Source organism: Schistocerca gregaria, chromosome 10, assembly GCF_023897955.1.
Source record: "Schistocerca gregaria isolate iqSchGreg1 chromosome 10, iqSchGreg1.2, whole genome shotgun sequence".
Lineage (NCBI taxonomy): Eukaryota > Metazoa > Arthropoda > Insecta > Orthoptera > Acrididae > Schistocerca > Schistocerca gregaria.
Genome location: NC_064929.1, coordinates 172,426,249 through 172,448,594, shown reverse-complemented (window position 1 = coordinate 172,448,594; position 22,346 = coordinate 172,426,249). Strand labels below are relative to the sequence as shown.

The following is a 22,346-nucleotide window of genomic DNA, read 5'->3' as shown; positions in this document are numbered from 1 at the left end:
CAGTTGTTTATCTCTTCCTTGTTGTGTCGCTCATAGTCGGTCGTGGTCGGTTGTTGTCAGTTGTCGTTGGTCTGTCGTCTGACTCGTCCTGTGCTTACCCAGTGGTGCGTGTTCCACCGCCGGCGGCTTCCCCGCCTGGAGGCTCCGATCCGCGGCCCAAGGCGTTCCCGCTGTTGGTTGTGGTTACTATAGCTAATACATCAGCTTTATGTTAGTTGGAGGATAAAAGCTAAGCTGCTGCACAGTGCGCCAGACAGACCTGCGTCGTCGACGGGCGGGTGACGGAAGGAGTGGTGCGTCAGTGTGACGACGACGACGAGCACGCTGCAGGCGAGCAGGAACATGAAGGTGGCGCCCACGATCATGACGATGGTGCGCCGGCGGCGCTCCTTGGGCGGCAGCTCCTCCGGGGGCGTCCTGGCGCCGACGCCGACGCCGCCCCCCGGCCCCGCCCCGGGCAGCATGAGGCTGCCGCGCTGGGTCCGCCTCACGCTGCCCGCGCGGTTTCGCTGGGCCGGCGTCACGTCACTGGCGTGCCTGCTCAGCTTGGTGGCGTAGCGCCGGGCCCCGCCAGGGTCCCTCATGGAGGTCGCGCGCCGGCCGTGGCGAGCCCCGGCCGGCCGGGGCTGCGGCAGCGCCTCCGGGGGCGCGTCGTCGATGACGCAGTCGTCGACGTAGAAGCAGACGCGGGAGGCGAACGGGTCCAGCCCCGCCGCGACGGCTGACCGCGGGCTGCCGGAGCGCTTCCCGGACCCGTGCCGGGGGCTCGGCGTCCGGGACAGCCCGCGGCCCTCGTCGGACCGCCTCGAGTTCTTCCTGCGGACCTCCCCGACTTCTTCGTTGAAGGACCTGACGCTCCTGCGGGAGTCCCTCCTCGAGGCGTCGAAGGCGGCGTCTGTGCTTACGCAGTGCTGCGGGCTGGGGCTCTGGTCGGGGCACAGCAGGTGTCCGTCGGCGTCCGTTCGGAACGAGGAGCTGTCGCTGCTCTTGCGCGAGGAGTTCCTCCGGCTGCGCCGGCCCGCCTCGTCCACTCCGTCGCTGAAGGAGAGGGCGTCGTTGGGGCTGAGGTAGCCGCCGTACAGCGACGACTTCCTGCGGTCCCTGCGGACGGGCTCTTCCTCGCCGCCGCGCCTCGCCTCCCCGTCGCTCTTGAGCGAACTGCTCCGCCTGCGGTTACCCGACCCCGCGGGAGCCACGCTCAACTTGCCTTCGGTCTCGATCTTGAGGGAGCTGCTGCGACGCCGGCTGGACACTACTCCGAACTCGTCCTCGAGCCCGGCAGCGCCGACCGCTCTCGGACTGGGCGTTCTCGCCAACCTCCGCTCGATCGCAGCTCCGTCGGGGAGCTTCAGGGACTCGCTGCCCCTCCTGACGCTCTTCCTCTTGTGTGCCACAGAACCCCGCCTGGACCCCGAAGACCTGCCCTTCTCCTTGGAGTTCCCAGGCTCTTCCTGGCTCCTGCAGCAGCACTGGTCGCCCTCGGGGCAGCAAGAGTGGCATTCTTCGCAGTTCTGCTCCCGGCACCTGTCGTGTCCCGACGGACTCCTGGAGGACGGGCTCTTGGAGCTGCCACGTCTCTGTCTGGATGGAGACGGCTGTTGCTCCTTTCTTCTGTGCTGTGCCTCTTCGTCCTCCACTTCTTGGGCGTGCACATTGGTGAACATTGTCACAGTGGTAAAATTGGAGCACTGAACTTCAATGTCCGGCAACTACTGTGCACCAGAACGATTCATCTCCTTCGACTTTGGAATATATTTCACTTAGCACAACCTTCTTCTCTTTAACCCCACGGAATGTTATTAAACAGGATGCTCAGAACTGCAAACAGATAACCTCGGTGCTAAAACGTTTATCCACTCATCTGTTTAACAAAAATATCATCGAACTGGTGTCATTCCAACATGAAGCTATCACTATAAATAATGAAATAACTGTTGCAATCCCTCCTATCACTATAATGCTGTCAACACGGCCGTTTTCAGCTCGTCTCGATGTATGGCCCAAATGAATGAAATTTTGTTTTAAAACTTTCTTACGACCACCTCATGATCTGAGCCACATAAATTGACAAGTGTTACACGTACAGTAAGAGACGGCGACGTTTCTGTTTGACTATAGTGAAATCTCAACTAGTTTTCAGTTTCAGCCAAGATCGATAGTACTGTATTTATTCTCCACTGTAATGACCCATCTATCTCCGAAGCGTACGACCTAATTTCGTCTGGTAGGCGATTTATTTACTTAACTCTAGCCATAAATCCTTCTTCTCGTCGATCACCAGTAAACGTCCAAAGAGCTCCTAACTTCACACAAATAGCATCCTGACAATACACGTTACCCACTCATCTTTTTAACAGCATTCCACAAACTATTCTCTCTCTGATGGGTCTATGAAAATGGATGACAGAAGTTTGCGAAATCCTCCTGGCACTATAGTAGCCTCATCACAGTACTTTTCAGCTGACCTTTTTCGAACATTTCAGCCTATGTAGTCATAGCTATGGCCCACACAAATTGACTATTATTACACACGTAGAATGAAATAGGAGCATATCGGTTTTGGGTGTAATCGCATCTGGATTATTTCCTGTTTCAGCCGATGCACAAGATTAGCTTATCGTAGTTATTCCAACAGATTTAAATATACATTATCCAACCACTTCCCGCTCAGTCCCTCCAATGCTATATGTTCGTTTCAGTAGTGGCGGAACGAGCAAACTTGAACATCTGTTGCATGCGCTTTCCAATCAACGATACACCTGTCACACATCTGCAGTGTAGCGTCCACGGTTCGACAATCGTAAAAGCTAGGAGCCAAAAGACATCGTTTAACAGTTAAGAATCAAGTTTATACACCACTGTAACTTTTTTATCGTTTTGGTGAAACGCTGAGATCCTGTTCCTGCAGAATCGGCAATTTGAATCACGTCCCACAGAGATGCACATCAGTTTTTTATCCCCTAGAAACAAGAGTGTTGCATGTTTTATTTCTAGATGACGCAACTTCTTCAAAGTTTCCTGCTTTCTGGTCAAGCTCTGGTAAAAATGTTTCCCCCAATGGCACGTGGTACGTTCATCTATAACGGAGAGAAAATTTTGCATTAACAAGTTATTTCCTTTCAGATAAGGGAAGAAAATAAGATGAGAACTACGTTTTCCTGCCCATTCACCTAAATCTGTTCTTTCCGCTTCCGTGGCATCATTTGTGAAGACAGCAGCGGTAAATTAAAATGTTTACTATAGAACTTCGGTGTTCCGCAAATTACAAACTTGGGTGATGGTGAATATGGAAAAATAAAGAAAGAATTTAGTTGAAACGAAGAATTCTGAAGAAACGTCAATTATCCTAATTCATAGACTGGTCTTTATAAGGAACTGTAGTGTATGAGAATCAGGCATCATGATCCTATAATAGATTTTCAGGAAAACACCTGCAATTAATAGTACAATGCTCAACTAAAAGTAGCAATGGCAGAACATTCCACAATAGGAGAGAAGGCCTACGCCTTATGCATCTTCTGGATGCTGTCAGGAACGTCAAAGGATATAAGAACACGGGAGTACACAATGAAGAGGAGTGTTCAAGGATGTGGCGTTAGAACTCTGTTCGATTGCTGAGAGTCGATGAGCCACCTGGAAGTCATTTTGCTGTACTTACATGCATATAGCTGAGAAATTTCCAAAACAATAACTTCAGATAGAAATGAATAGCAAAATATTGTATGTGTTCTACACTACTTATTTTGTTAGCCGGTTTTCGTCCTAGAAGGCCAGCATCAAGTTTTAACTGATAATCGTCGTCAAAGATGTCACATGTGACCGTACAGAGGTAATGCAATTAAAAACGTTAAACAGTAAATAAATATAAAGGGAACAAATATTAGCACTAAAACAGGAAAAGCAGTACCTATGCAGCAGTGTAATTGCAGTTAACGATCCCAATAAAATAAAATAGTTTTTGGTTTATGTTTGGGATTTAAAGCCCATGAAGTCACGATCACACATGGAATCGTATTTATTTGGATGGATTACTGGTTTCGGTTAATAATCAAGTCATCGTCAGATCTAAGATACAAAACAGTTTTTTTTTCTCATGTTATCAACATACAAAATATTACAGACCCAGACATAATTTTGTGGCAGGTTTCAAGAGCAGATACACTAATTAGTTACACAATACATATCATAAAATATTCTTGTTTAGTGTTGGATTCACACATCATTAAAAGTCTTCCTTAAAATGTACGATAATGAACTTAGCAAAAGAAATGAATTCAAATGTGTGCTGCGGGCAGCACTGAAAGTCGGGTCGTGTTGCTTACTTTTTTTTAAAATCTCATTTTGTTCGTTAAAGTTCGTTGTAATTGTTCGTGGCGGACGTCCCCTGACGTCCGTTGAAGTTCATTATTGATCCAATCACTCAGTTTTTTTTTATTACAGAGGGCGGCGAACCCTCTGACCGAACACGCTGAGCTACCGCGCCGGCAACTAGGCAGAAATGCTACCCATTACACCACCACAGCACTATGGTCAACATTGCTGCACGAAGTACCCAAGTTGAGTGCCCTCCCCAGCACAAACTTCAATTCACATCATCTTCTTTTCTCATGGATAAATGTAATTATATGATGTATAAGATCACCTATGGTACAAGACTTTCCCATTACGTCCAACGCTGGGAGAGCAAGAGAAAATAAACTGAAGATATGAAGTTTGTGTTGGGGAGGGTACTCAACTTGGGTAGTTCGTGCAGCAATTTTGACCGTAGTGGTGTGGTGTTGTAATGGTTAGCATTTCTGCCTAGCAAGCAAGAACACCCGGTTTAGAGTCCCGGCCACAGCACCACTTTTAATTCATTTAATTCGTTTCTTCTGCTTCGATCATTATCGTAGGTAAAGAAGAGACTTAAATGTTTCAGGGATAATTATAATTACATGATCTACAAGATTCCTTAAAATGATAACATCCAAAAATGCCACAAAAAACAGCTTTTCGTCGTTCGTGCACAGTGTAACTGCACGTTGATCATAAAACTGAAAACACACATTGGTATAGAGATGAGACAGGTAAAATAAAATAACAATGTTTGCATAAGGAACCATCGACGAAAAAGACTAAATGTGAAAGCGTTGTGCCGTTAAAATTTCGTAACTGACACAATCAGTTCAAAAATGGCTCTGAGCACTATGGGACTTAACACCTGAGGTCATCAGTCCCCTAGAACTTAGAACTACTTAAACCTAACTAACCTAAGGACATCACAGTCATCCATGACCGAAGCAGGATTTGAGCCTGCGACCGTACCAGTCGCGCTTCCGGACTGAAGCGCCTAGAACCGCTCGGGCACTCTGGCCGGCCGTCACATCCCATTTCGCCACAGTACCGACAAGATGTGTGTATACTACGTGTATGGCGACAGCCGCGTTTCTTGAGCCTTGTACTGGGTATCAGCTACCATACTCTTCACAAGTACCATGCTACAGCAAAATATGATTATCTATGTTGCGAGATGATTTAAATACTGACTGTGTTAGTTACTAACATGTAACGGCACAAGGCGGTGGTAACACGATACCTTTTACATGTATTCATTTTAGTGAATCGTCCCCTATGGAAATATTTCTCTTTTATTTTCACTGTCTCTTCTCCACATTGCCGTAAATTTTCAGATTTATGACAGTCGTTGAAGTACACTAGCTACAAACGAACAAAAACTATTTGTAGCTATGTCAAGCAAGGATGTCGTCGTTTTAAGAAGAATTGTGATGATGTGCGAAACTACAGTGGTACCAGTGATAATCAAGAGTGTTTTATGGTAAGTATTCTGTAATTAATTGGCGTATATACTCGTGAACCCTGGTACAATATTATGTGCAGTTCTGTAGGCTGTTATACGTTGCTAACACAAGGGAAACCTGTTTTACACCTGAACATGGCTTTACAGTTAGCCGAAATTAGTAATACAACCAAATAAAGAAGGTTTCATGCGTGATCTTGACTTCATGGGTCTTCAGTCCCTAACATAAATACAAATAGAGAGCGGGTATACCTTGGTTGACAATGTCAACTAACTTGAAATTGGTGTGTGACATTAATGAAGAAGAATATCTTGAGGCGGTATTACGTATGTACGATGGTATAAAGTGAAAGACAGAACTGACAACTGTAACAACAGAATATATGAAACACGCAGACAAACACTATAAAATAAACAAAACAAAATAGGAGAAATATACTGGAACAGACAGTATGGGCAGCACTGGAAAACTATGAATAACTACTGAAGTTTAGAGAAGGTAAAGCACTGAACTATGTTTGGTCATTAAATATACGACTGTGTGGTATATGTAATGAGCACAGTTTTCAGCGTAACAGTCGGTCTTATCAGCAGCATAATCAACAGCAACAACAGATTATCATGAATGAACCAGACAGATATCATCCCGAACGTAATACGTCAGGGAGAAATAACAGTACAGTACAAATAGTGGAATTGCCACAGCATCCTCCCGCAAATAACAGCACGTCAGATAGAATTTGACTAGATACAGCACAGGTTGAACCTTCCAGCGATGTAAGCAATACTTTTGATACACAGACTCTTGTTCACGAAAATGTTATTACTTTTGACGACATCCGAGACACACTTTTGCATGAAAAACCAGTTATTCAAAAAACCATTTCCCACCCAGTCATTGAAGTAAAGATTGGATCATCCACATTTTCAGCAGTAATCGACTCTGGATCACCTATGTCAGTTATAAATGAGGAAACGTTCAACGAATGTAACGAAAAGAATACTTATCCTACGTTACCATTAGGTAAAACTAAAGTAAAAGGAGCAGTATCTGGTGAAGGACTAGATGTAAAATTACAGACACACTTATCATTTTGTATTGCAGGTCATACGTTCCACTCAAATTTTTGGATTGTTCCCTTATTGACAACAGACGTTATTTTAGGTACGAATTTTTTGGTACAACACGATGCAGTTATTGACTTTCAAAATTCCTATTTAATGTTAACGGATGAAAATGTACAACTGGCATTAGAATTTCAGCACTCTTTAACTGCAGAAGAACAAACAATTAATCGGACAGAGTTCATTTCTGCATCACGTAACATAAACTGTCATTCCACATTGTTCACAGATACGTATGTTCACAACTACAATACACCAGACGAAGCCGACTATGAAGTTATACAAATGATTTTGGATAAAGTTAAACAGAGCAGTGCATATACAGACGACGAACGTACGCAACTACGCAAAATTCTTTTACAGCAAGCTCCAGTTTTTGACAACATCCCTGTTACTATGTCCGGTTTCATGTATGAATTTAAAGTTAAACAGCACGACACATTTAAAGCTAAACATTATCCCATTCCGTATATTCACAGAGAACAGGTTAAGAAAGAATTGCAAGGTATGCTTGACCAAGGTATTATTGAACCAGCAGTTAGTCCGTACATAAACCCGCTCCATATTGTTAAGAAAAAGGATGGATCACTTCGACTCTTACTTGATTCGCGTCATGTCAACGACATTATTATTAATGAAACAGATCGCCCACAGACACTAGAAGAACTTCTACAGAAATTTCATGGTACTGCTGTTTATTCCACATTAGATTTGAAATCGGGATTTTGGCAAATTCAGCTCCACCCGCACTGCAGAAAGTGCACAGCATTTCTCTGTTTTGGTGACTTATCAATTTTGTAAATTACCGTTCGGTTTAACAATTTCTTCAGCAGCGTTATTCGCGGTTTGAATACTATACGTCCGGCAGAACTTAAAGACAGAATCACAACATATGTAGACGACATTCTTATTGCAGAAGCTAACTGGTCTGAACACAATTTGATTCTGGAACAACTGTTGCAAACTTTTCGTGCACAAGGACTCACAGTTAATCTTAACAAATCGCACTTTGGTAGAACTTCCATAAAATTTCTTGGATATGTAATTTCAGCAGAAGGCATTGCGCCTGACCCGGAAAAACTTCAAGCTTTACGCGACATTACTGTTCCGACGACGAAGAAACAACTACGCAGCTTCCTGGGATTCATTAACTTTTTCCGTAAATTTATTCATTACTCTGCTTTAGACACCCCTAGATTATGCCAACTGACGGGTAAAAACACTATTTGGTCCTGGGATAGCCAAGCGCAATCTGAATTTGTCAATCTGAAACAAGCTTTGTTGAACGCACCACTTTTATCACACCCAGATCTCACTAGAAATTTTTCCATTGCCACCGACAGTTCTAACACAGCTTTAGGCGTACACATTTTTCAGGAAATTGAAGAAAACGGTAATACAGTGATTAAAAACATCGCCTTTGCAAGTCGCATTCTGTCACCTGCTGAACGCAATTATTCTGTTACAGAACTTGAAACATTATGTGTTGAATGTGCATTTACGAGATTTAGGCATTTTCTTTATGGAAGACATACTACCGTTTACACAGACCACAGAGCTATCCAGTTTTTACTTTCCGCTAAATTTACACATGACAGATTAAGCAGATGGAAACTTTATTTACAGGAATTTAATTTTACACTTGTTCACATTCCAGGTACACAAAATATTGTAGCAGACGCACTATCCCGTTCTCTCTGCAACAATCAGCAAGACATCGCAACCACCTTCTGCCAAGCAAATTCTAGCGTCATGTATATTCAACATGTCGCATTTGAAAATTTCATTTCATCGTCATTACGAGACATAGCACAAGAGCAGAGTAAAGACAACGTATGGAAAGAAATTAAACACTTTTGGCAAGATAAGAATAACGTTACCATTAGAAACCATTACACGGTACGCAATAACATTCTGTTTCGCCGCTCTCACCCTGACGGCAAAAACTGGTTATTATGTATTCCTGACGAGCTTGTTAACAAATTAATTTGGTATACTCATTTAAGTTACGCACATTATGGAGCGAGAAAATGTTTTCTTATACTGAGACAGAACTGTTATTTTACGTACATGGAGGAACGTATTCGACGAGTTTTAGCGTCATGTAAAATCTGCCAGAAAGCTAAATCAGACACGACTTCACATATTCCTCCGTAACATCCCATTGTACTTGTTAAATGAGACACATGGCCGCTGTAGACATTTTTGGACCGATTCCCAGAACTAATAGAGGTTTTTGCTACATCTTTGTCGCTGTTGAACTCACTTTGAAATTTGTTACCTTCACTCCGTTGCGCAAAGCTACTGCTAAATCTATTTCGAATGCATTTGTAAAACATTTTTTATTTCATGTAGGGTATGTATTGAAAGTAATTTCCGACAATGGACCACAATTTCGTTCTGCGATATGGACACGTATGCTACGAGCTAGAAACATTTCTCCGATCTATATATCCAAGTATCATGCTTCTTCGAACTCTTGTGAACGACTGATGAAAGAAATTGGTAAACTGTGTAGAATGTACTGCCATAAAAGACATATGGATTGGGATACACACATACTCTCATTCCAGGATGTAATTAACTCCATACCAAATGAATCTACTATGCTATCTCCGACTGTTATACTGAAAAATGTTGAACCACCTAACAAAATCAAAGAATTAGTATCCTTTCCTACATCTCGTCGACTACGCCACCATGAAATAATTGAGATTGCGCTCAACAACATCAAACGTGCCGCAGAGCGCCGGAGAACACAGCAAAAACAGGTTTGTACACGCCGTGACTTTCACACTGGACAGAAGATATTAGTATTCACACACTATTTATCCAACAGAGGAAAGAGTAGATGCAGTAAATTTGAACTTCTATACGCAGGTCCATACAGAATTCACAGCATTCCTCATCCTAATGTGGTACATGTTGAAACTTCGAGAACCAGAAAAAGCAAAGGCAATCACCATGTCTCCAATATTAAACCCTTTATTGAATGAACATCCTTTATGATTTATCACATTGTAATGCCTTTTCCGGTTATTGAGATGAACACTTACTGATGATTATCATATTTTTTCCTGGCAAGTGCCCGGCAAGGTAAGGTTAGCAGGTCGCTTTTCTTGTCGTTACATATCAGACCGTGCACATTTTCGATTTTTTGTGTATGTATGAATGTTTTCCTATCGAAAGTAGAATTTTTGTCTGTATGCACTATGAAATGTATAAGATGTAACAAACACCAGTTGACATTGACATTTTGCGTTATGATATCTCAACACCTTGACTATTCTACATTTTTTGCTACTGCATTATGATACTGTGTGTACATTTTTTGCACTTGAAAACTGTCTGTTTTTGACCTAATATGTTTTCTGTCATGCTATGCTGTATGCTTAATTATTTTACTAGAAACAAGTTTTTATTTAATGGGTATATGAATTAAATACAAGATATTAATCCTTATTCATCATTTTTCAGAGAGCAATACCGTGTAAAAGAAATGAATTAAACAACCACAGTGGTTTACTATGAAATGGAAATTTTACCATCAGAATGAAGGAAAGAAAATGCAATATATTGTCATGAAGAGTAAATGGATCAGAATTAACAATCATTAACCAGAATATACTGTACACATTTTATGATAGCAGTCTTGACTAATTATTTTTCTTTCAGAATACAAGTCGATTGATGCAGACTGTCAGACAGAACTACAGATGTTAATTTTAGTGATGAAATATGCTAGAAGTAAGAAACTCATATACTATATGAGGTAATGAATGATAATGAATAGTTGTATGAAGTAAATGGAAATATGAATATGCATAATGAAGTGTCTATTTTTTGCAGATGATAATAAATGATGATGAATAGCTATATGAAAAATATGCTAATATGAATAATGAAGTTTTTCTTTGCTGGTGATGATAGTGATGAAGTTATGGTAATATGAATAATGAAGTTTTTCTTTGCAGATGATGATAATGATGACATTTATATATTTACTTTTAGTTAAGAAAAGTATGTAGTTATTTAAGTATTTGTTGCAGTTCCTTTCGACAGTATGTCTTATGTCGCATAGTATAATGACTGAATGTTTTGGGAAAGACAGCTAGAGTACATACATATTAAGCACACGTTTCATTACCTGTTAATTCAAAGTTCACTATTTTTCAGCATAATACGCATTTCTTCTTTCAGGCTCAATAATCCATTTTGTATTTTTTCCAGGAGAAGCTTTTCGTGACATAACATGCTATAAGCAGTTAGTTATTAAACCTGTTCTAGTACTTGCATTTTTTTACCCAGTTGTGTCTATCATTTATGAATGTGATCACATATACTGTACTTATTTCATAACCTTGCTACAGCTGACTCATGACGAATGACGTTAATAATCCTTATTTCCAGGAATAAGTCAAAAGCAAATATTTTCATGCCCGAGCAATTAATTATCGATCCCAGTGCAATGCATTGCTAGCAAAAAAAAAAAAAAAAAAAATATTACGAGTCTCAAATATTACCAGTATACAACTAAATAATGCTACCAGTTTAAGATATATTTTCAGTCCTAAAGATAATGCAAATTTTCTGTATATTGATTCCATTATGTCTATGTATTATTGGACTACCGACCTTGAGTAATAGTTCCAATGTCTTACATTTTAAATATGTCTTATGTCACTTACATGATATCATATATAAACACCAGTAGCTTGATGCTACACTCAATAGCTCCTGTTTTAAATGATGACTTGTGATTAACACTGAATAATGTTTTATAACACTATATGAATACTTTGTAACTAGCCAATGAATGTCAATAACTCAATAGCTCCTGTTTTAAATGATGACTTGTGAATAACACTGAATACTGTTTTGTAACACTATATGAATACTTTATAACTGGCCAATAAATGCCACTGATATAATCAGATGAGTTATGAATAGTGTTTAGTAATACTCAATACTTGCTACATGTTTAGTAACTGGCCAATGAATGCCACTGATTCAATCAGATGAGTTATGAATAGTGTTTCGTAATACTCAATATTTGCTACATGTTTAGTAACTAGCCAATGAATGCCACTGATTCAATCAGATGAGTTATGAATAGTGTTTTGTAATACTCAACACTTACTACATCTTTAGTAACTAGCCAATGAGTGCCAATAATTGTTCATATCGGTTGATAAACTAGTGTAATTCTATGATGACTAGCATAAGACTTAATGTGTCCACCTTCTGACCTAATTACTGCAATATCCGTTTATTCTGTCCATCCTCATGATCATGGAGCACTATATTGGTTTTTGTACTAATTCTACGTTGCTGTAAGAGTATGGATTCTACAAGAATATGGTGTTGACATATCAAGCTCTCCACCACCTTGAACGATGGAGATGTTATTATGGTCCCATTGTTTGGTGTACCTAATGTACTACCAAAATGATAACATTGAATATTAATACAACATTTCAGTGTCTTGGCTACACTGGTAAATACTTCAGGGAAGAGGACTTCAGATTGTCTCACTTGGTGTTGTGCTTCTGTGGAAAGATATGGACTTTCAGTGCTCACTTGGTGTTGTGCTTCTGTAGAAAGATATGGACTTTCAGTGCAGCTACGTGCAACCTCTTGTGCTACAACCATGATGCAATCCTTCCCATTCCTTTCCTAGTTCTTACAAAATACTAAAAACTTTTATAGTGGGTGTGCACTTTATTTCTTTTCTTAATGAATTCAGTAGTTACAAAATGCTAAAAACATTTATAGTGCGTGTGCACTTTATTTCTTTTCTTAATGAATTCAGTAGTTACAAAACGCTAAAAACTTTTATAGTGCGTGTGCACTTTATTTCTTTTCTTAATGAATTCAGCACTTACAAAATGTTAAAACCTTTTATAGTGCGGCTGCACTTTATTTCTTTTCTTAATGTGATCAGTTCATGTAAAAATGCTAAGGACCTCTACAGTGCGTGTGCACTTTATGTGTACTCATTGCGTATATACTTTGTCATTTCTGAATATGTTTTGTAGTCAGTGCGTGTGCACTTTATTTAATTTCTTAATATGTTCTGCACTTATCAATGATGTATATACTCTGTGATTGTAGCCTTAGTAAACTAAATAGATTATAGAAAAATTTGTTGCTCATGGCAAGTCCAATTGACTCACCATCGCTGCCAAGTTTTTGCCCCCCAGTGGAGGGTTATGTAAGAGGTCCATAATTAAAGAATTTGTTGCTAGCGCACTCGAGCTGATGTAATTTCGATGTATTGCTCACGCACTGCCTGCGATATGTAAGCTAGAAGAGAATCTGAGACCAAAGAGCAGTATTGACTGCAGTAAGAACTGTGTGTTAGTAGGAGTAAGTTGTTGCTAGCGAGCAGTCGTGTCTGGTGTATCGTGTTGGCTGGGCCAATCGTGTGCAGCGATGGCAGACCCTGAGCGTTGTAGGATAAGGTAAAAGCAGCCTCGCGCATATGTAGTATGGTTACATCAAGGCCCATGTAAATGTTTTAAAAAAATCTGTTAATAATAATCTTTCTCATGAAAAGTAACTTTTGACATTCATCTCAATTTAAAGAATTCACTAATTTCTTCAATCCTTGGCCATCCCGATTATTGAAAAGAAAAATCAGTTCTCTCCTTTTATATAAGACAAATCTATCGGCCAGCATTGCACTTAGCTGCGCCAGGAAAATTTCTTATAGGAGCAGATATATACGCGGTATCCGGCGATCTAATTAAGGTAAGATTTTTCAGTTTATTCAGAATGATGTATCAGGGCCATGACGCAGCATTGCTGGCGTCCAAAATTTACCCGGTTAAATTGACTGTCAATTATTGAAAGGTTATAGGCTTGTCACATTGTATTATATTTTCACTGTTGGATAGTTACGCTAAATGAGAATATTATTCATATTATTTTATTTTGTTGGGAGATTACACTAAATTATTTTGTGGGGAGGTTACAGTGTTATCAGTGATTTTTATTTAAATGGGTTATTTACTAATACAAACTCAGAAGTCGTTGTGCGAGCCGCGTCATTTCGTTAAATTTTATCCGGTGGCCGTTTTCTAAAGCATGATCACCTCAAGCAGATTTCTTCGGGTAGCGTGCGCGATTAAACCTCATGCTGCTTCCTGCATTGTTCCATAGTGTGTACTATTTGTCCGACACAAGACTGCCCACACTCGCGAGGTATCTTGTAGACCCCAGGTGTTCTGAAACCAGTTGCGTCTTTAACAGGTCTCAGTAACTGACGGATTTTCGTCGGAGGCCTGAAGATCGGTTTTGTCCTTGTTTAGTTTGAGGAGGAGGCTCATCTTGCCCCACTCGGTGGGGGTGTGGGTCGGCCGTGGGGCGTACCGAGCCAATCCGTGCAGTAGCGATAACGCTGTGTCCCGGGTGGCGCAGTGGTTATCGCATCTGCCTCGTAAGCAGGCGACCCCGGGTTCGACTCACGGTCCGGTACACATTTTCGCCCGTCACTGCTGATGGCGCTTAAGGCCCCACTGCAGCTGACAGCCCGTGATCCTCATTCAATTTATACAGTACACTAGTGTTTCACAGCTGCGGGATCTGCGTCGTGCCTGTTCTTTCGAAGGAACGGACACCATGCACTGAAATAAACTATATATTACTTTTAATTCAGTTGAGGTATTCTAAGAACTCGTCAAATTTCTCAAGTCTGTGGGGCGAAATAACGAACGTGTCTCAACCTACAGAAATAAAGAAGTAGGCTTTAATGGCGCTGTGGCTAACGCAATGTCCTCAAAATACTTCGTGAAGCGGTTTGCGACAGCTCGTGCTAACGGGCTACCCATTGCAGCGCCGTTCGTCTGATCGTAATACTGGTTGTTGTACAGAAAGTAAGAAGACGTCAGAGTGTGCGTAAATAGCTCGATCATTTCGCTTACAAAGAACTGTGATACTACATCCTGGAGGCATCCGTGACATCATAGCTGGTAGCCAGTGTATACAAGGTGGTCCATTGATCGTGAGCGAGTCAAATATCTCACGAAATAAGCGATAAACAAAAAACTACAAAGAACGGAACTGGTCTATCTTGAAGGGGGAAACCAGATGGCGCTATAGTTGGCCCGCTAGATGGCGCTGCCATAAGTCAAACGGATATAAACTGCGGTTTTTTAAATAGGAACCCCAATTTTTTATTACATATTCGTGCAGTACGTAAAGAAATATGAATGTTTTAGTTGGACCACTTTTTTCGCTTTGTGATATATGGCGCTGTAATAGTCACAAACATATGGCTCACAATAGTAGACGAACAGTTGGTAACAGGTAGGTTTTTTAAATTAAAATACAGAACGTATGAACGTTTGAACATTTTATTTCGGTTGCTCCACTGTGATACTCGATCCTTTGTGAACTTATCATTTCTGAGAACGCATGCTGCTACAGAGTTATTAACTATAAGTACCACATTAATGTAATAAATACTCAAAATTATGTCCGTCAACCTCAATGCATTTGGTAATACGTGTAACGACATTCCTCTCAACAGCTAGTAGTTCGCATTCCGTAATATTCCCAGATGCATTGACAATGCGCTGACGCATGTTGTCAGGCGTTGTGGATCACGATAGCAAATATCCTACAACTTTCCCCACACAAAGAAATCCGGGGACGTCAGATCCGGTGAACGTCCGGGCCACCTGTCATAAAATAAGCTATTCAATACCGCTTCAACCGCATGCGAGCTATGTGCCCGACAGCCACCATGTTGAAAGTACATCGCCATTCTGTCATGCAGTGAAACATCTTATAGTAACATCGGTAGAACATTACGTAGGAAATCAGCATACATTGCACCATTTAGAATGCCATCGTTAAAATGCGGGCCAATTATCCTTCCTCCCATAATTTCGTACCATACATTAACCCGCCCAGGTCGCTGATGTTCCACTTGTCGCAGCCATCGTGGATTTTCCGTTGCCCAATAGTGCATATTATGCCGGTTTACGTTACCGCTGTTGGTGAATACGCTTCGGCGCTAAATAGAACCCTTGCAAAAAATCTGTCATCGTCCCGTAACTTCCCTCTGCCCAGTGGCAGAACTGTACACGACGTTCAAAGTCGTCGCCATGCAATTCCTGGTGCATAGAAATATGGTACTGGTGCAATCGATGTTGATGTAGCATTCTCAACCCCGACGTTTTTGAGATTCCCGATTCTCGCGCAATTTGTCTGCTACTGATGTGCGGATTAGCCGCGACAGCAGCTAAAACACCTGCTTGGGCACCATCCTTTGTTGCAGATCGTGGTTGACGTTTCACATGTGGCTGAACACATCCTATTTCGTTACATAACGTAACTAACCGGCGAACGGCGCGGAAACTTGGATGATGTAGTCCAGGATACCGAGTAGCATACTTAGCACACGCCCGTTGGGGATTTTGATCACAATAGCCATACATCAACACGATATCGACCTTTTCCGCAATTGGTAAAAACTCCATTTTAACACGGGTAATGTATCACGAAGCAAATACCGTCCGCAGTGGCGGAAAGTTATGTGATACCACGTACTTACACGTTTGTGACTATTACAGCGCCCTCTATCAAAAAAATGGTTCAAATGGCTCTGAGCACTATGGGACTCAACTGCTGTGGTCATCAGTCCCCTAGAACTTAGAACTACTTAAACCTAACTAACCTAAGGACATCACACACATCCATGCCCGAGGCAGGATTCGAACCTGCGACCGTAGCAGTCGCACGGTTCCGGACTGCGCGCCTAGAACCGCGAGACCACCGCGGCCGGCGCCCTCTATCACAAAGCGAAAAAAGTGGTCCAACTAAAACAATCATATTTATTTACGTACTACCCGAATATGTAATAAAAATGTGGGGTTCCTATTTTAAAAAAAACGAACAAAAAAAAAACGCAGTTGGTATCCAATTGACCTATGGCAGCGCCATCTAGCAGGCCAACCATGGCGCCATCTGGTTTCCCCCTTCAAGCTAGACGAATTTCGTTCTTTGTAGTCTTTTTGTTTGATGCTTACTTCGTGAGATATTTGGCCCGGTCACTACCAATGGACCACCCTGTATAAGGGGCGTACCAGCCGCCACGTGGCTGTCATGCCAATTGACAATGACCTGGGAGTACTTGGCTGAAAGCTCGTGCAATTTTAATTACTTGACGCGGTTGGAAACCCGACAACTTTTTATTAAATGTTACCGTCGCGAGACTATGCACTTTTAAGTTAGCTGTGCGATCGTACGTCATTTCCTGGCAGCAGCAGAGGGAGAACTGATGAGGGGAATAATTTTTAATTTTTGATGTTTCTGCAATAAATTTTATTATGGCTAACTCTGCTTTGAAGCCTCCTTAGGTCATGTGTCTCTCGGACATGTCCGAAAGAACAGACACCATATCCATGTAAGTATATTAATAAATGTCGTTTGTTTCAACGTTTTGAAGATATTAATTATTTTATAAAAATTATTATGATTTGAAATTGAAGTAATCACTGAATAAAAGTAGTTTTCATAATTTACTAAAATTTTGTGGAACTTCAAAACAAACAACGTGTTTCAACAAAGTAGCAGGATTCTCAAAGTGCTCTGTCAGGGAAATGATTGGGAATCGCTACCCTATAGTAAGGTAATGACATGTTCAAGCATAAGCAAAGAAGCAAACGATCTCTATCTTGGAAGTGCTTCGCGAGCGAATCACTTTACTTTTTGGATTCAGCTTAAAACAGCCAAAAAGGATGACTGCTTCAGGTTTTCGGGTCTTGCGTATATTTCCTAGTTTGGTCTTTTTTATGATGCTGTACGCTGGTTCTGCATTTCTTCAGCCAAAGTTTTTAAGTATTTGCATACAACTGATAAGACCCTGTTTTTGAGCTTTCGTCGAATTGTGCGGAATTGATCGGGAACAGACCATTTACAATGCTAAATATTCGTCAAAAATCGAATATAGCGCAGTCTTGAATATGTATAAGGATATCATCAGGAAATTGATCGTTGACCGAATCACTAACGAGACCGAATTCTGAAAATCAATTGTAAACAAACGTTTTTGATCTTGAATAACGGTCAAAGGGTTAAGAAAGCGATTCCACATATCATTGTGGTGTTAGGCGTTTTCTAAATTCGTGAAGATACGTAGATCCAAAATGTTTACGTCAAAGTTCCACTTTTCACAACACAGGTCGCTTAAACGCTGTAAACAGAGTTCTCAGCCAGTATGACTGACATATGAGAGATATTAGGTGAGTACTACAGTGCCCGACAAAAGAGTGAAGTACACAGAAAACAATGTCGTTTGACAGTGCAATGTTGGTACAACGGCAGGTACGTAAATAATTAGATCTGCGATTCTCTGTTGCAGGCAATAAGGCCACGAGGTTGATTTAAAGATGGTTGCGTTTACCGGAACTGCTAGAGTATACAAGAAACGAGAACAGATTCAGATATTGATCACTCTGAAGGACACGAAGGTGCCGCATACTCGTTTGAGATAGCATTATCAGCACCTGAGAGAGTTTGAAAGTGGTCGCGCTTTGAGTCTCCATTTGGCCGGCTTGCCGAATCGGGCAATATCAAGATTTGTGGAGCATTTGGGTATGAGAGTTGCCCGATGCTGGATTTCATCTGAACGTGAGCAGAAGCACACACGACATCAAGTTTGCGGTCGACCACGCCCAACTTATTACAACACCTTTGTTCTTCATTCCTGGCACGAGCGCCGATGTTCCGATTTCTTTCACTTTCCCATTCCAAATTCTTACAATTTTCTCGACGACACAACTGGTAAGGAGTGGAGATAAGCTATCGCCTTGCAGAACGCCTGCATTTATTTTGAAATGTCCTCACATATAAATTGTACTCTTGAAATCCTGTGTCTCAGAAAGAGAGGTCCTCGACTCTGTGCGATATAGTTTTTGGAACAACCTATACGGTGATGTAGGTTAAGATCCCAGGTATGTCACACTGCAGCCATACACCCTGTTGGGGAGCTCGTTTCCGAGTAAATGACGAAGAAAAATTCGGAACTTTGTGTGACAATCAGCAGTGTTAAAAAAGGTGAAATGTACAGTCTAGTTGCATGTTAAAATGGATACGATACCAGCCTCACATGCCCCTTTTTTTATTTTTTGGCAATTACTTGCAAATGAGGACCCACCTGGGATCTTAACCTACATCACAGTATTATTGATGACACCGCTGGGGACCTCACTCATCTTTCCAAAACTCCCGCTTTGTCCTTCAGAGAATAAATCAGATCGACTGCCAACTGCAGACAATACAGCCACCAAGCTGTGGCCATATATTTCTTGCGGTCTGACTAGATTCCAGAGAACGCTCACGGTCTCCTGTACTAGTACGAGAGACCTCTTCTTTGTGGCGTGCTTCTCGTACTCGCTAATGCAGTCACAAGCCCCCTGGTGACCCACGTCGCAGCCACAGAATCGTAGCCGCCTGCTGCGGTATCGACTCGTCCCACCGTGGTCGCCTCGTTACGTCTCGCTTCTACGCCACTCCCTCTCTAGCGCGACCAGCCACTCAAGGAAGGCTCACCCCCTTGCTGGAGCTGGACAAAGCCCCCCTGCCCCTTCCCCCTAGCGTCGCGGTGCAGCCTCGGGACCCAGTCTGCCAACATCTCCCTCCCCTCCTCGGCCTATTTTCCTTCCCTCTCCCTCTCTCTCTCTCTCTCTCGCTTCCTTCCATTCTCCAGTAGAAAGATACTCTGTGCCTCCCCCACCCCCCCGCTCTACCTTACGACTGCCGCCAAGAATAGGTCACGCTCCTCCGCCTTGGTCGTCTTCGCGACTCACTCTGAGCGGATTTTCCGCCACTGGAGCAAGAAAGACCGCTACCAACACGAGATATGACAGAGAGAGGGGGCATCACTGCTTCTCGCCCCCTCACCAAACCACCACCCCGACGTGACCGCGCCGACCGAGTGATGTTTGTCCATCTAGCACCACTGCCGTCCTAGATCTAGAAATCCCTAGATATAGAAGACAAAACACAACTGCGAAACTTGAGGCATATTCAGGTGACTAAAACAGTTTCGCTGCCTCTGAAGAACAAGTAAGCACACGTTAACTGCCCTCAACCTACTGTCTCACACAGACGCCAGGTCTTTGGTGCTATATTTCTTTACCCACGTCCTAAGTGCAATGGGGAGCCCACAGTGACGGGAAAAGTGAAGCTTTCTCCTTAAGAAGAATGATCGCGAGTGTGATATGCATTACACATTCTTTTGGAGAAACTTAAAGTATGTGGCTCTCAGTGTATAAAATGTGTGGTGTCACCGCCAGACACCACACTTGCTAGGTAGTAGCCTTTAAATCGGCCGCGATCCGGTAGTATACGTCGGACCCGCGTGTCGCCACTATCAGTGATTGTATACCGAGCGCCGCCACACGGCAGGTCTAGAGAGACTTCCTAGCACTCGCCCCAGTTGTACAGCCGACTTTGCTAGCGATGGTTCACTGACTTCTAAGCTCTCATTTGTCGAGACGATAGTTAGCATAGCCTTCAGCTACGTTATTTGCTATGACCTAGCAAGGCGCCCGTATCCATACTATTGATACTGTGAATCATGTACCATAAAGAGCGACGTTCTCCATGAATGGATTAAAGTTAAGTATTCCACCAGCTACGTCCGTTTTTCTCAATTCTAATTCCCTTGTCATGTTCCAGACCTCACGCCAGCCTGCGTGAGCTAAAACGCGTGCATTTCGGCCGCCATTAGTACCAAGGGGTTGGCTCTCCTGCCAACCACAACAAAATGTAAGAGGCACAGCTCAAACTTAACTTAATGGAAGAAAATGATCTTTTTAGACAGCTCGCGCAGCTCTGAAAATGAATTTCCTCCTCAATGAGAACAAAATACTATTTGTGTTCCACAGGGTTCAAATCTAGGTCCACTGCTGCTCTAGAAAATATAGCATTCCACCTCACTCAGATAAAACCCAAATTGCGTTCTTTGGTGATAATCATTCGCAAAAGATCAGCACAAGTACAAGAAACTATAAATGAAATATTCAGCAGTATTATTCCTCAGTCCTCAGTCACTTAAAGAAAAACAGAGGTATTTGAGTTGTATACAAGGCAAGATACATCACCAATAAACTCACACTACGGAAGCAGCGAACAAATGAAACTGACTGTTCAAAATTACCACCCGTGAATAGCGATCAGAGCTTCAACTGGAAACCAAATATTATAGATTTTCTCGAGTATCGAAGTTCTGCAACATCTTCTCTACATATAACGCTTATTTGTGCCATTAAAGCGTCAGTATATTGGATTACTTTGCATAGTTCTATTCTTTGCTGTCATATAGAATAATTTTCTTGGGCAATTTCATGTACAGCACAGTACATTCATTGCACAGAAACTTACAGTAAGGATAATACTCGATGTCTCAGATCCTATCTTCGTGTAGGCAAATGTAAAAAAAAAAAAAAAAAAAAAAAAAAAACTTGCTGACACCAGATTCAGAATACATTTACGCTTTGAGGAAGGTTTTTATGAAGAATCAGGGCTTATTCTAAAGGAGTAAGTAAAATAATAACACTAGGGCCAAAGATATCCTCTAATGTCCACAACTTAACTTTACTCTTGCACAGAGGGAAACTAAGTATGCAGCAGTAGCAGTATTTTACCACCTCCCTTGCGAATTAAAGGTCGTGGGTGGCAGATAAGGAAATACTTACGGCTTCACAGCACATCCTACTACATAGATGAATGCCTGACTAGACAAAAACATATGTACGTGGTTTACTTACATTTATCAACTTTTCTTAGATTAAAGCAAAAACATGCAGTTCTGAAAACGGACAGCATTTATTTGGAAACCAACTTACACATTGTGGATCATGGCGAGGTATCGTTAGTATGATCCACGGAAAATGAAAGAAAAACTAAACTAAATAGGAGATCTCTCTTACATCAGTGTTTCTTACAGTTGGTATGTAAAAATCTCTTCTAAACGCAATTCTCTCTGGCCAAAGGAAAGGCTTTTAATGATTATTTTAAGAAAACGACCAGTAGTTCATACTACCCACGACGAGAACACAAGCACCATAACCCGATTTCCCAGAAACACGACTGCTTCAAAAATCTAGGCAGAGGAAACAAAATTTATGAGAGGTGTAAAAAAATGCACGAAAATGTTTCAAATCAGATACTGGGCAACCAGAAAAGGTGAAAGATTTCAAATATATCGGAGGTGAATATTCAAGGAAACGGATTTCAAAAATCTGCTTTAGAGGAAAGGCTACACTAGATGGGAAAAGCGTATGGTATTACTACGAACATGTGTAACAAAAAGTTCTTTCCTAAAACGCTTAGAATAATGCACTACAGCATAGTGAAAGTAGAAGGCCCGTTTGCTAGCAGCTGTCTAGTATTAAATTATAAACTCGAT

The 22,346-nt window shown here is 41.8% G+C and overlaps 1 protein-coding gene across 6 annotated transcripts in view; it reads right to left on the bottom strand.

Moving 5' to 3' along the window:
• Positions 1 to 22,346, bottom strand: part of LOC126293273 (uncharacterized) — an 869,155-nt gene that overhangs the window by 675,894 nt on the left and 170,915 nt on the right. For 5 of the 6 annotated variants that reach the window (XR_007552257.1, XR_007552258.1, XR_007552259.1 and 2 more), the window contains exon 2: positions 260 to 3,077. Coding sequence is in view for 2 of the 6 variants with exons in the window: in XM_049986396.1 (XP_049842353.1) it covers positions 260 to 1,664 (1,405 nt within the window). In the remaining 4 variants the exon portion in view is untranslated. The remainder of the gene's footprint in view (positions 1 to 259; positions 3,078 to 22,346) is intronic. The other variant, XM_049986397.1, reaches the window with a different exon arrangement.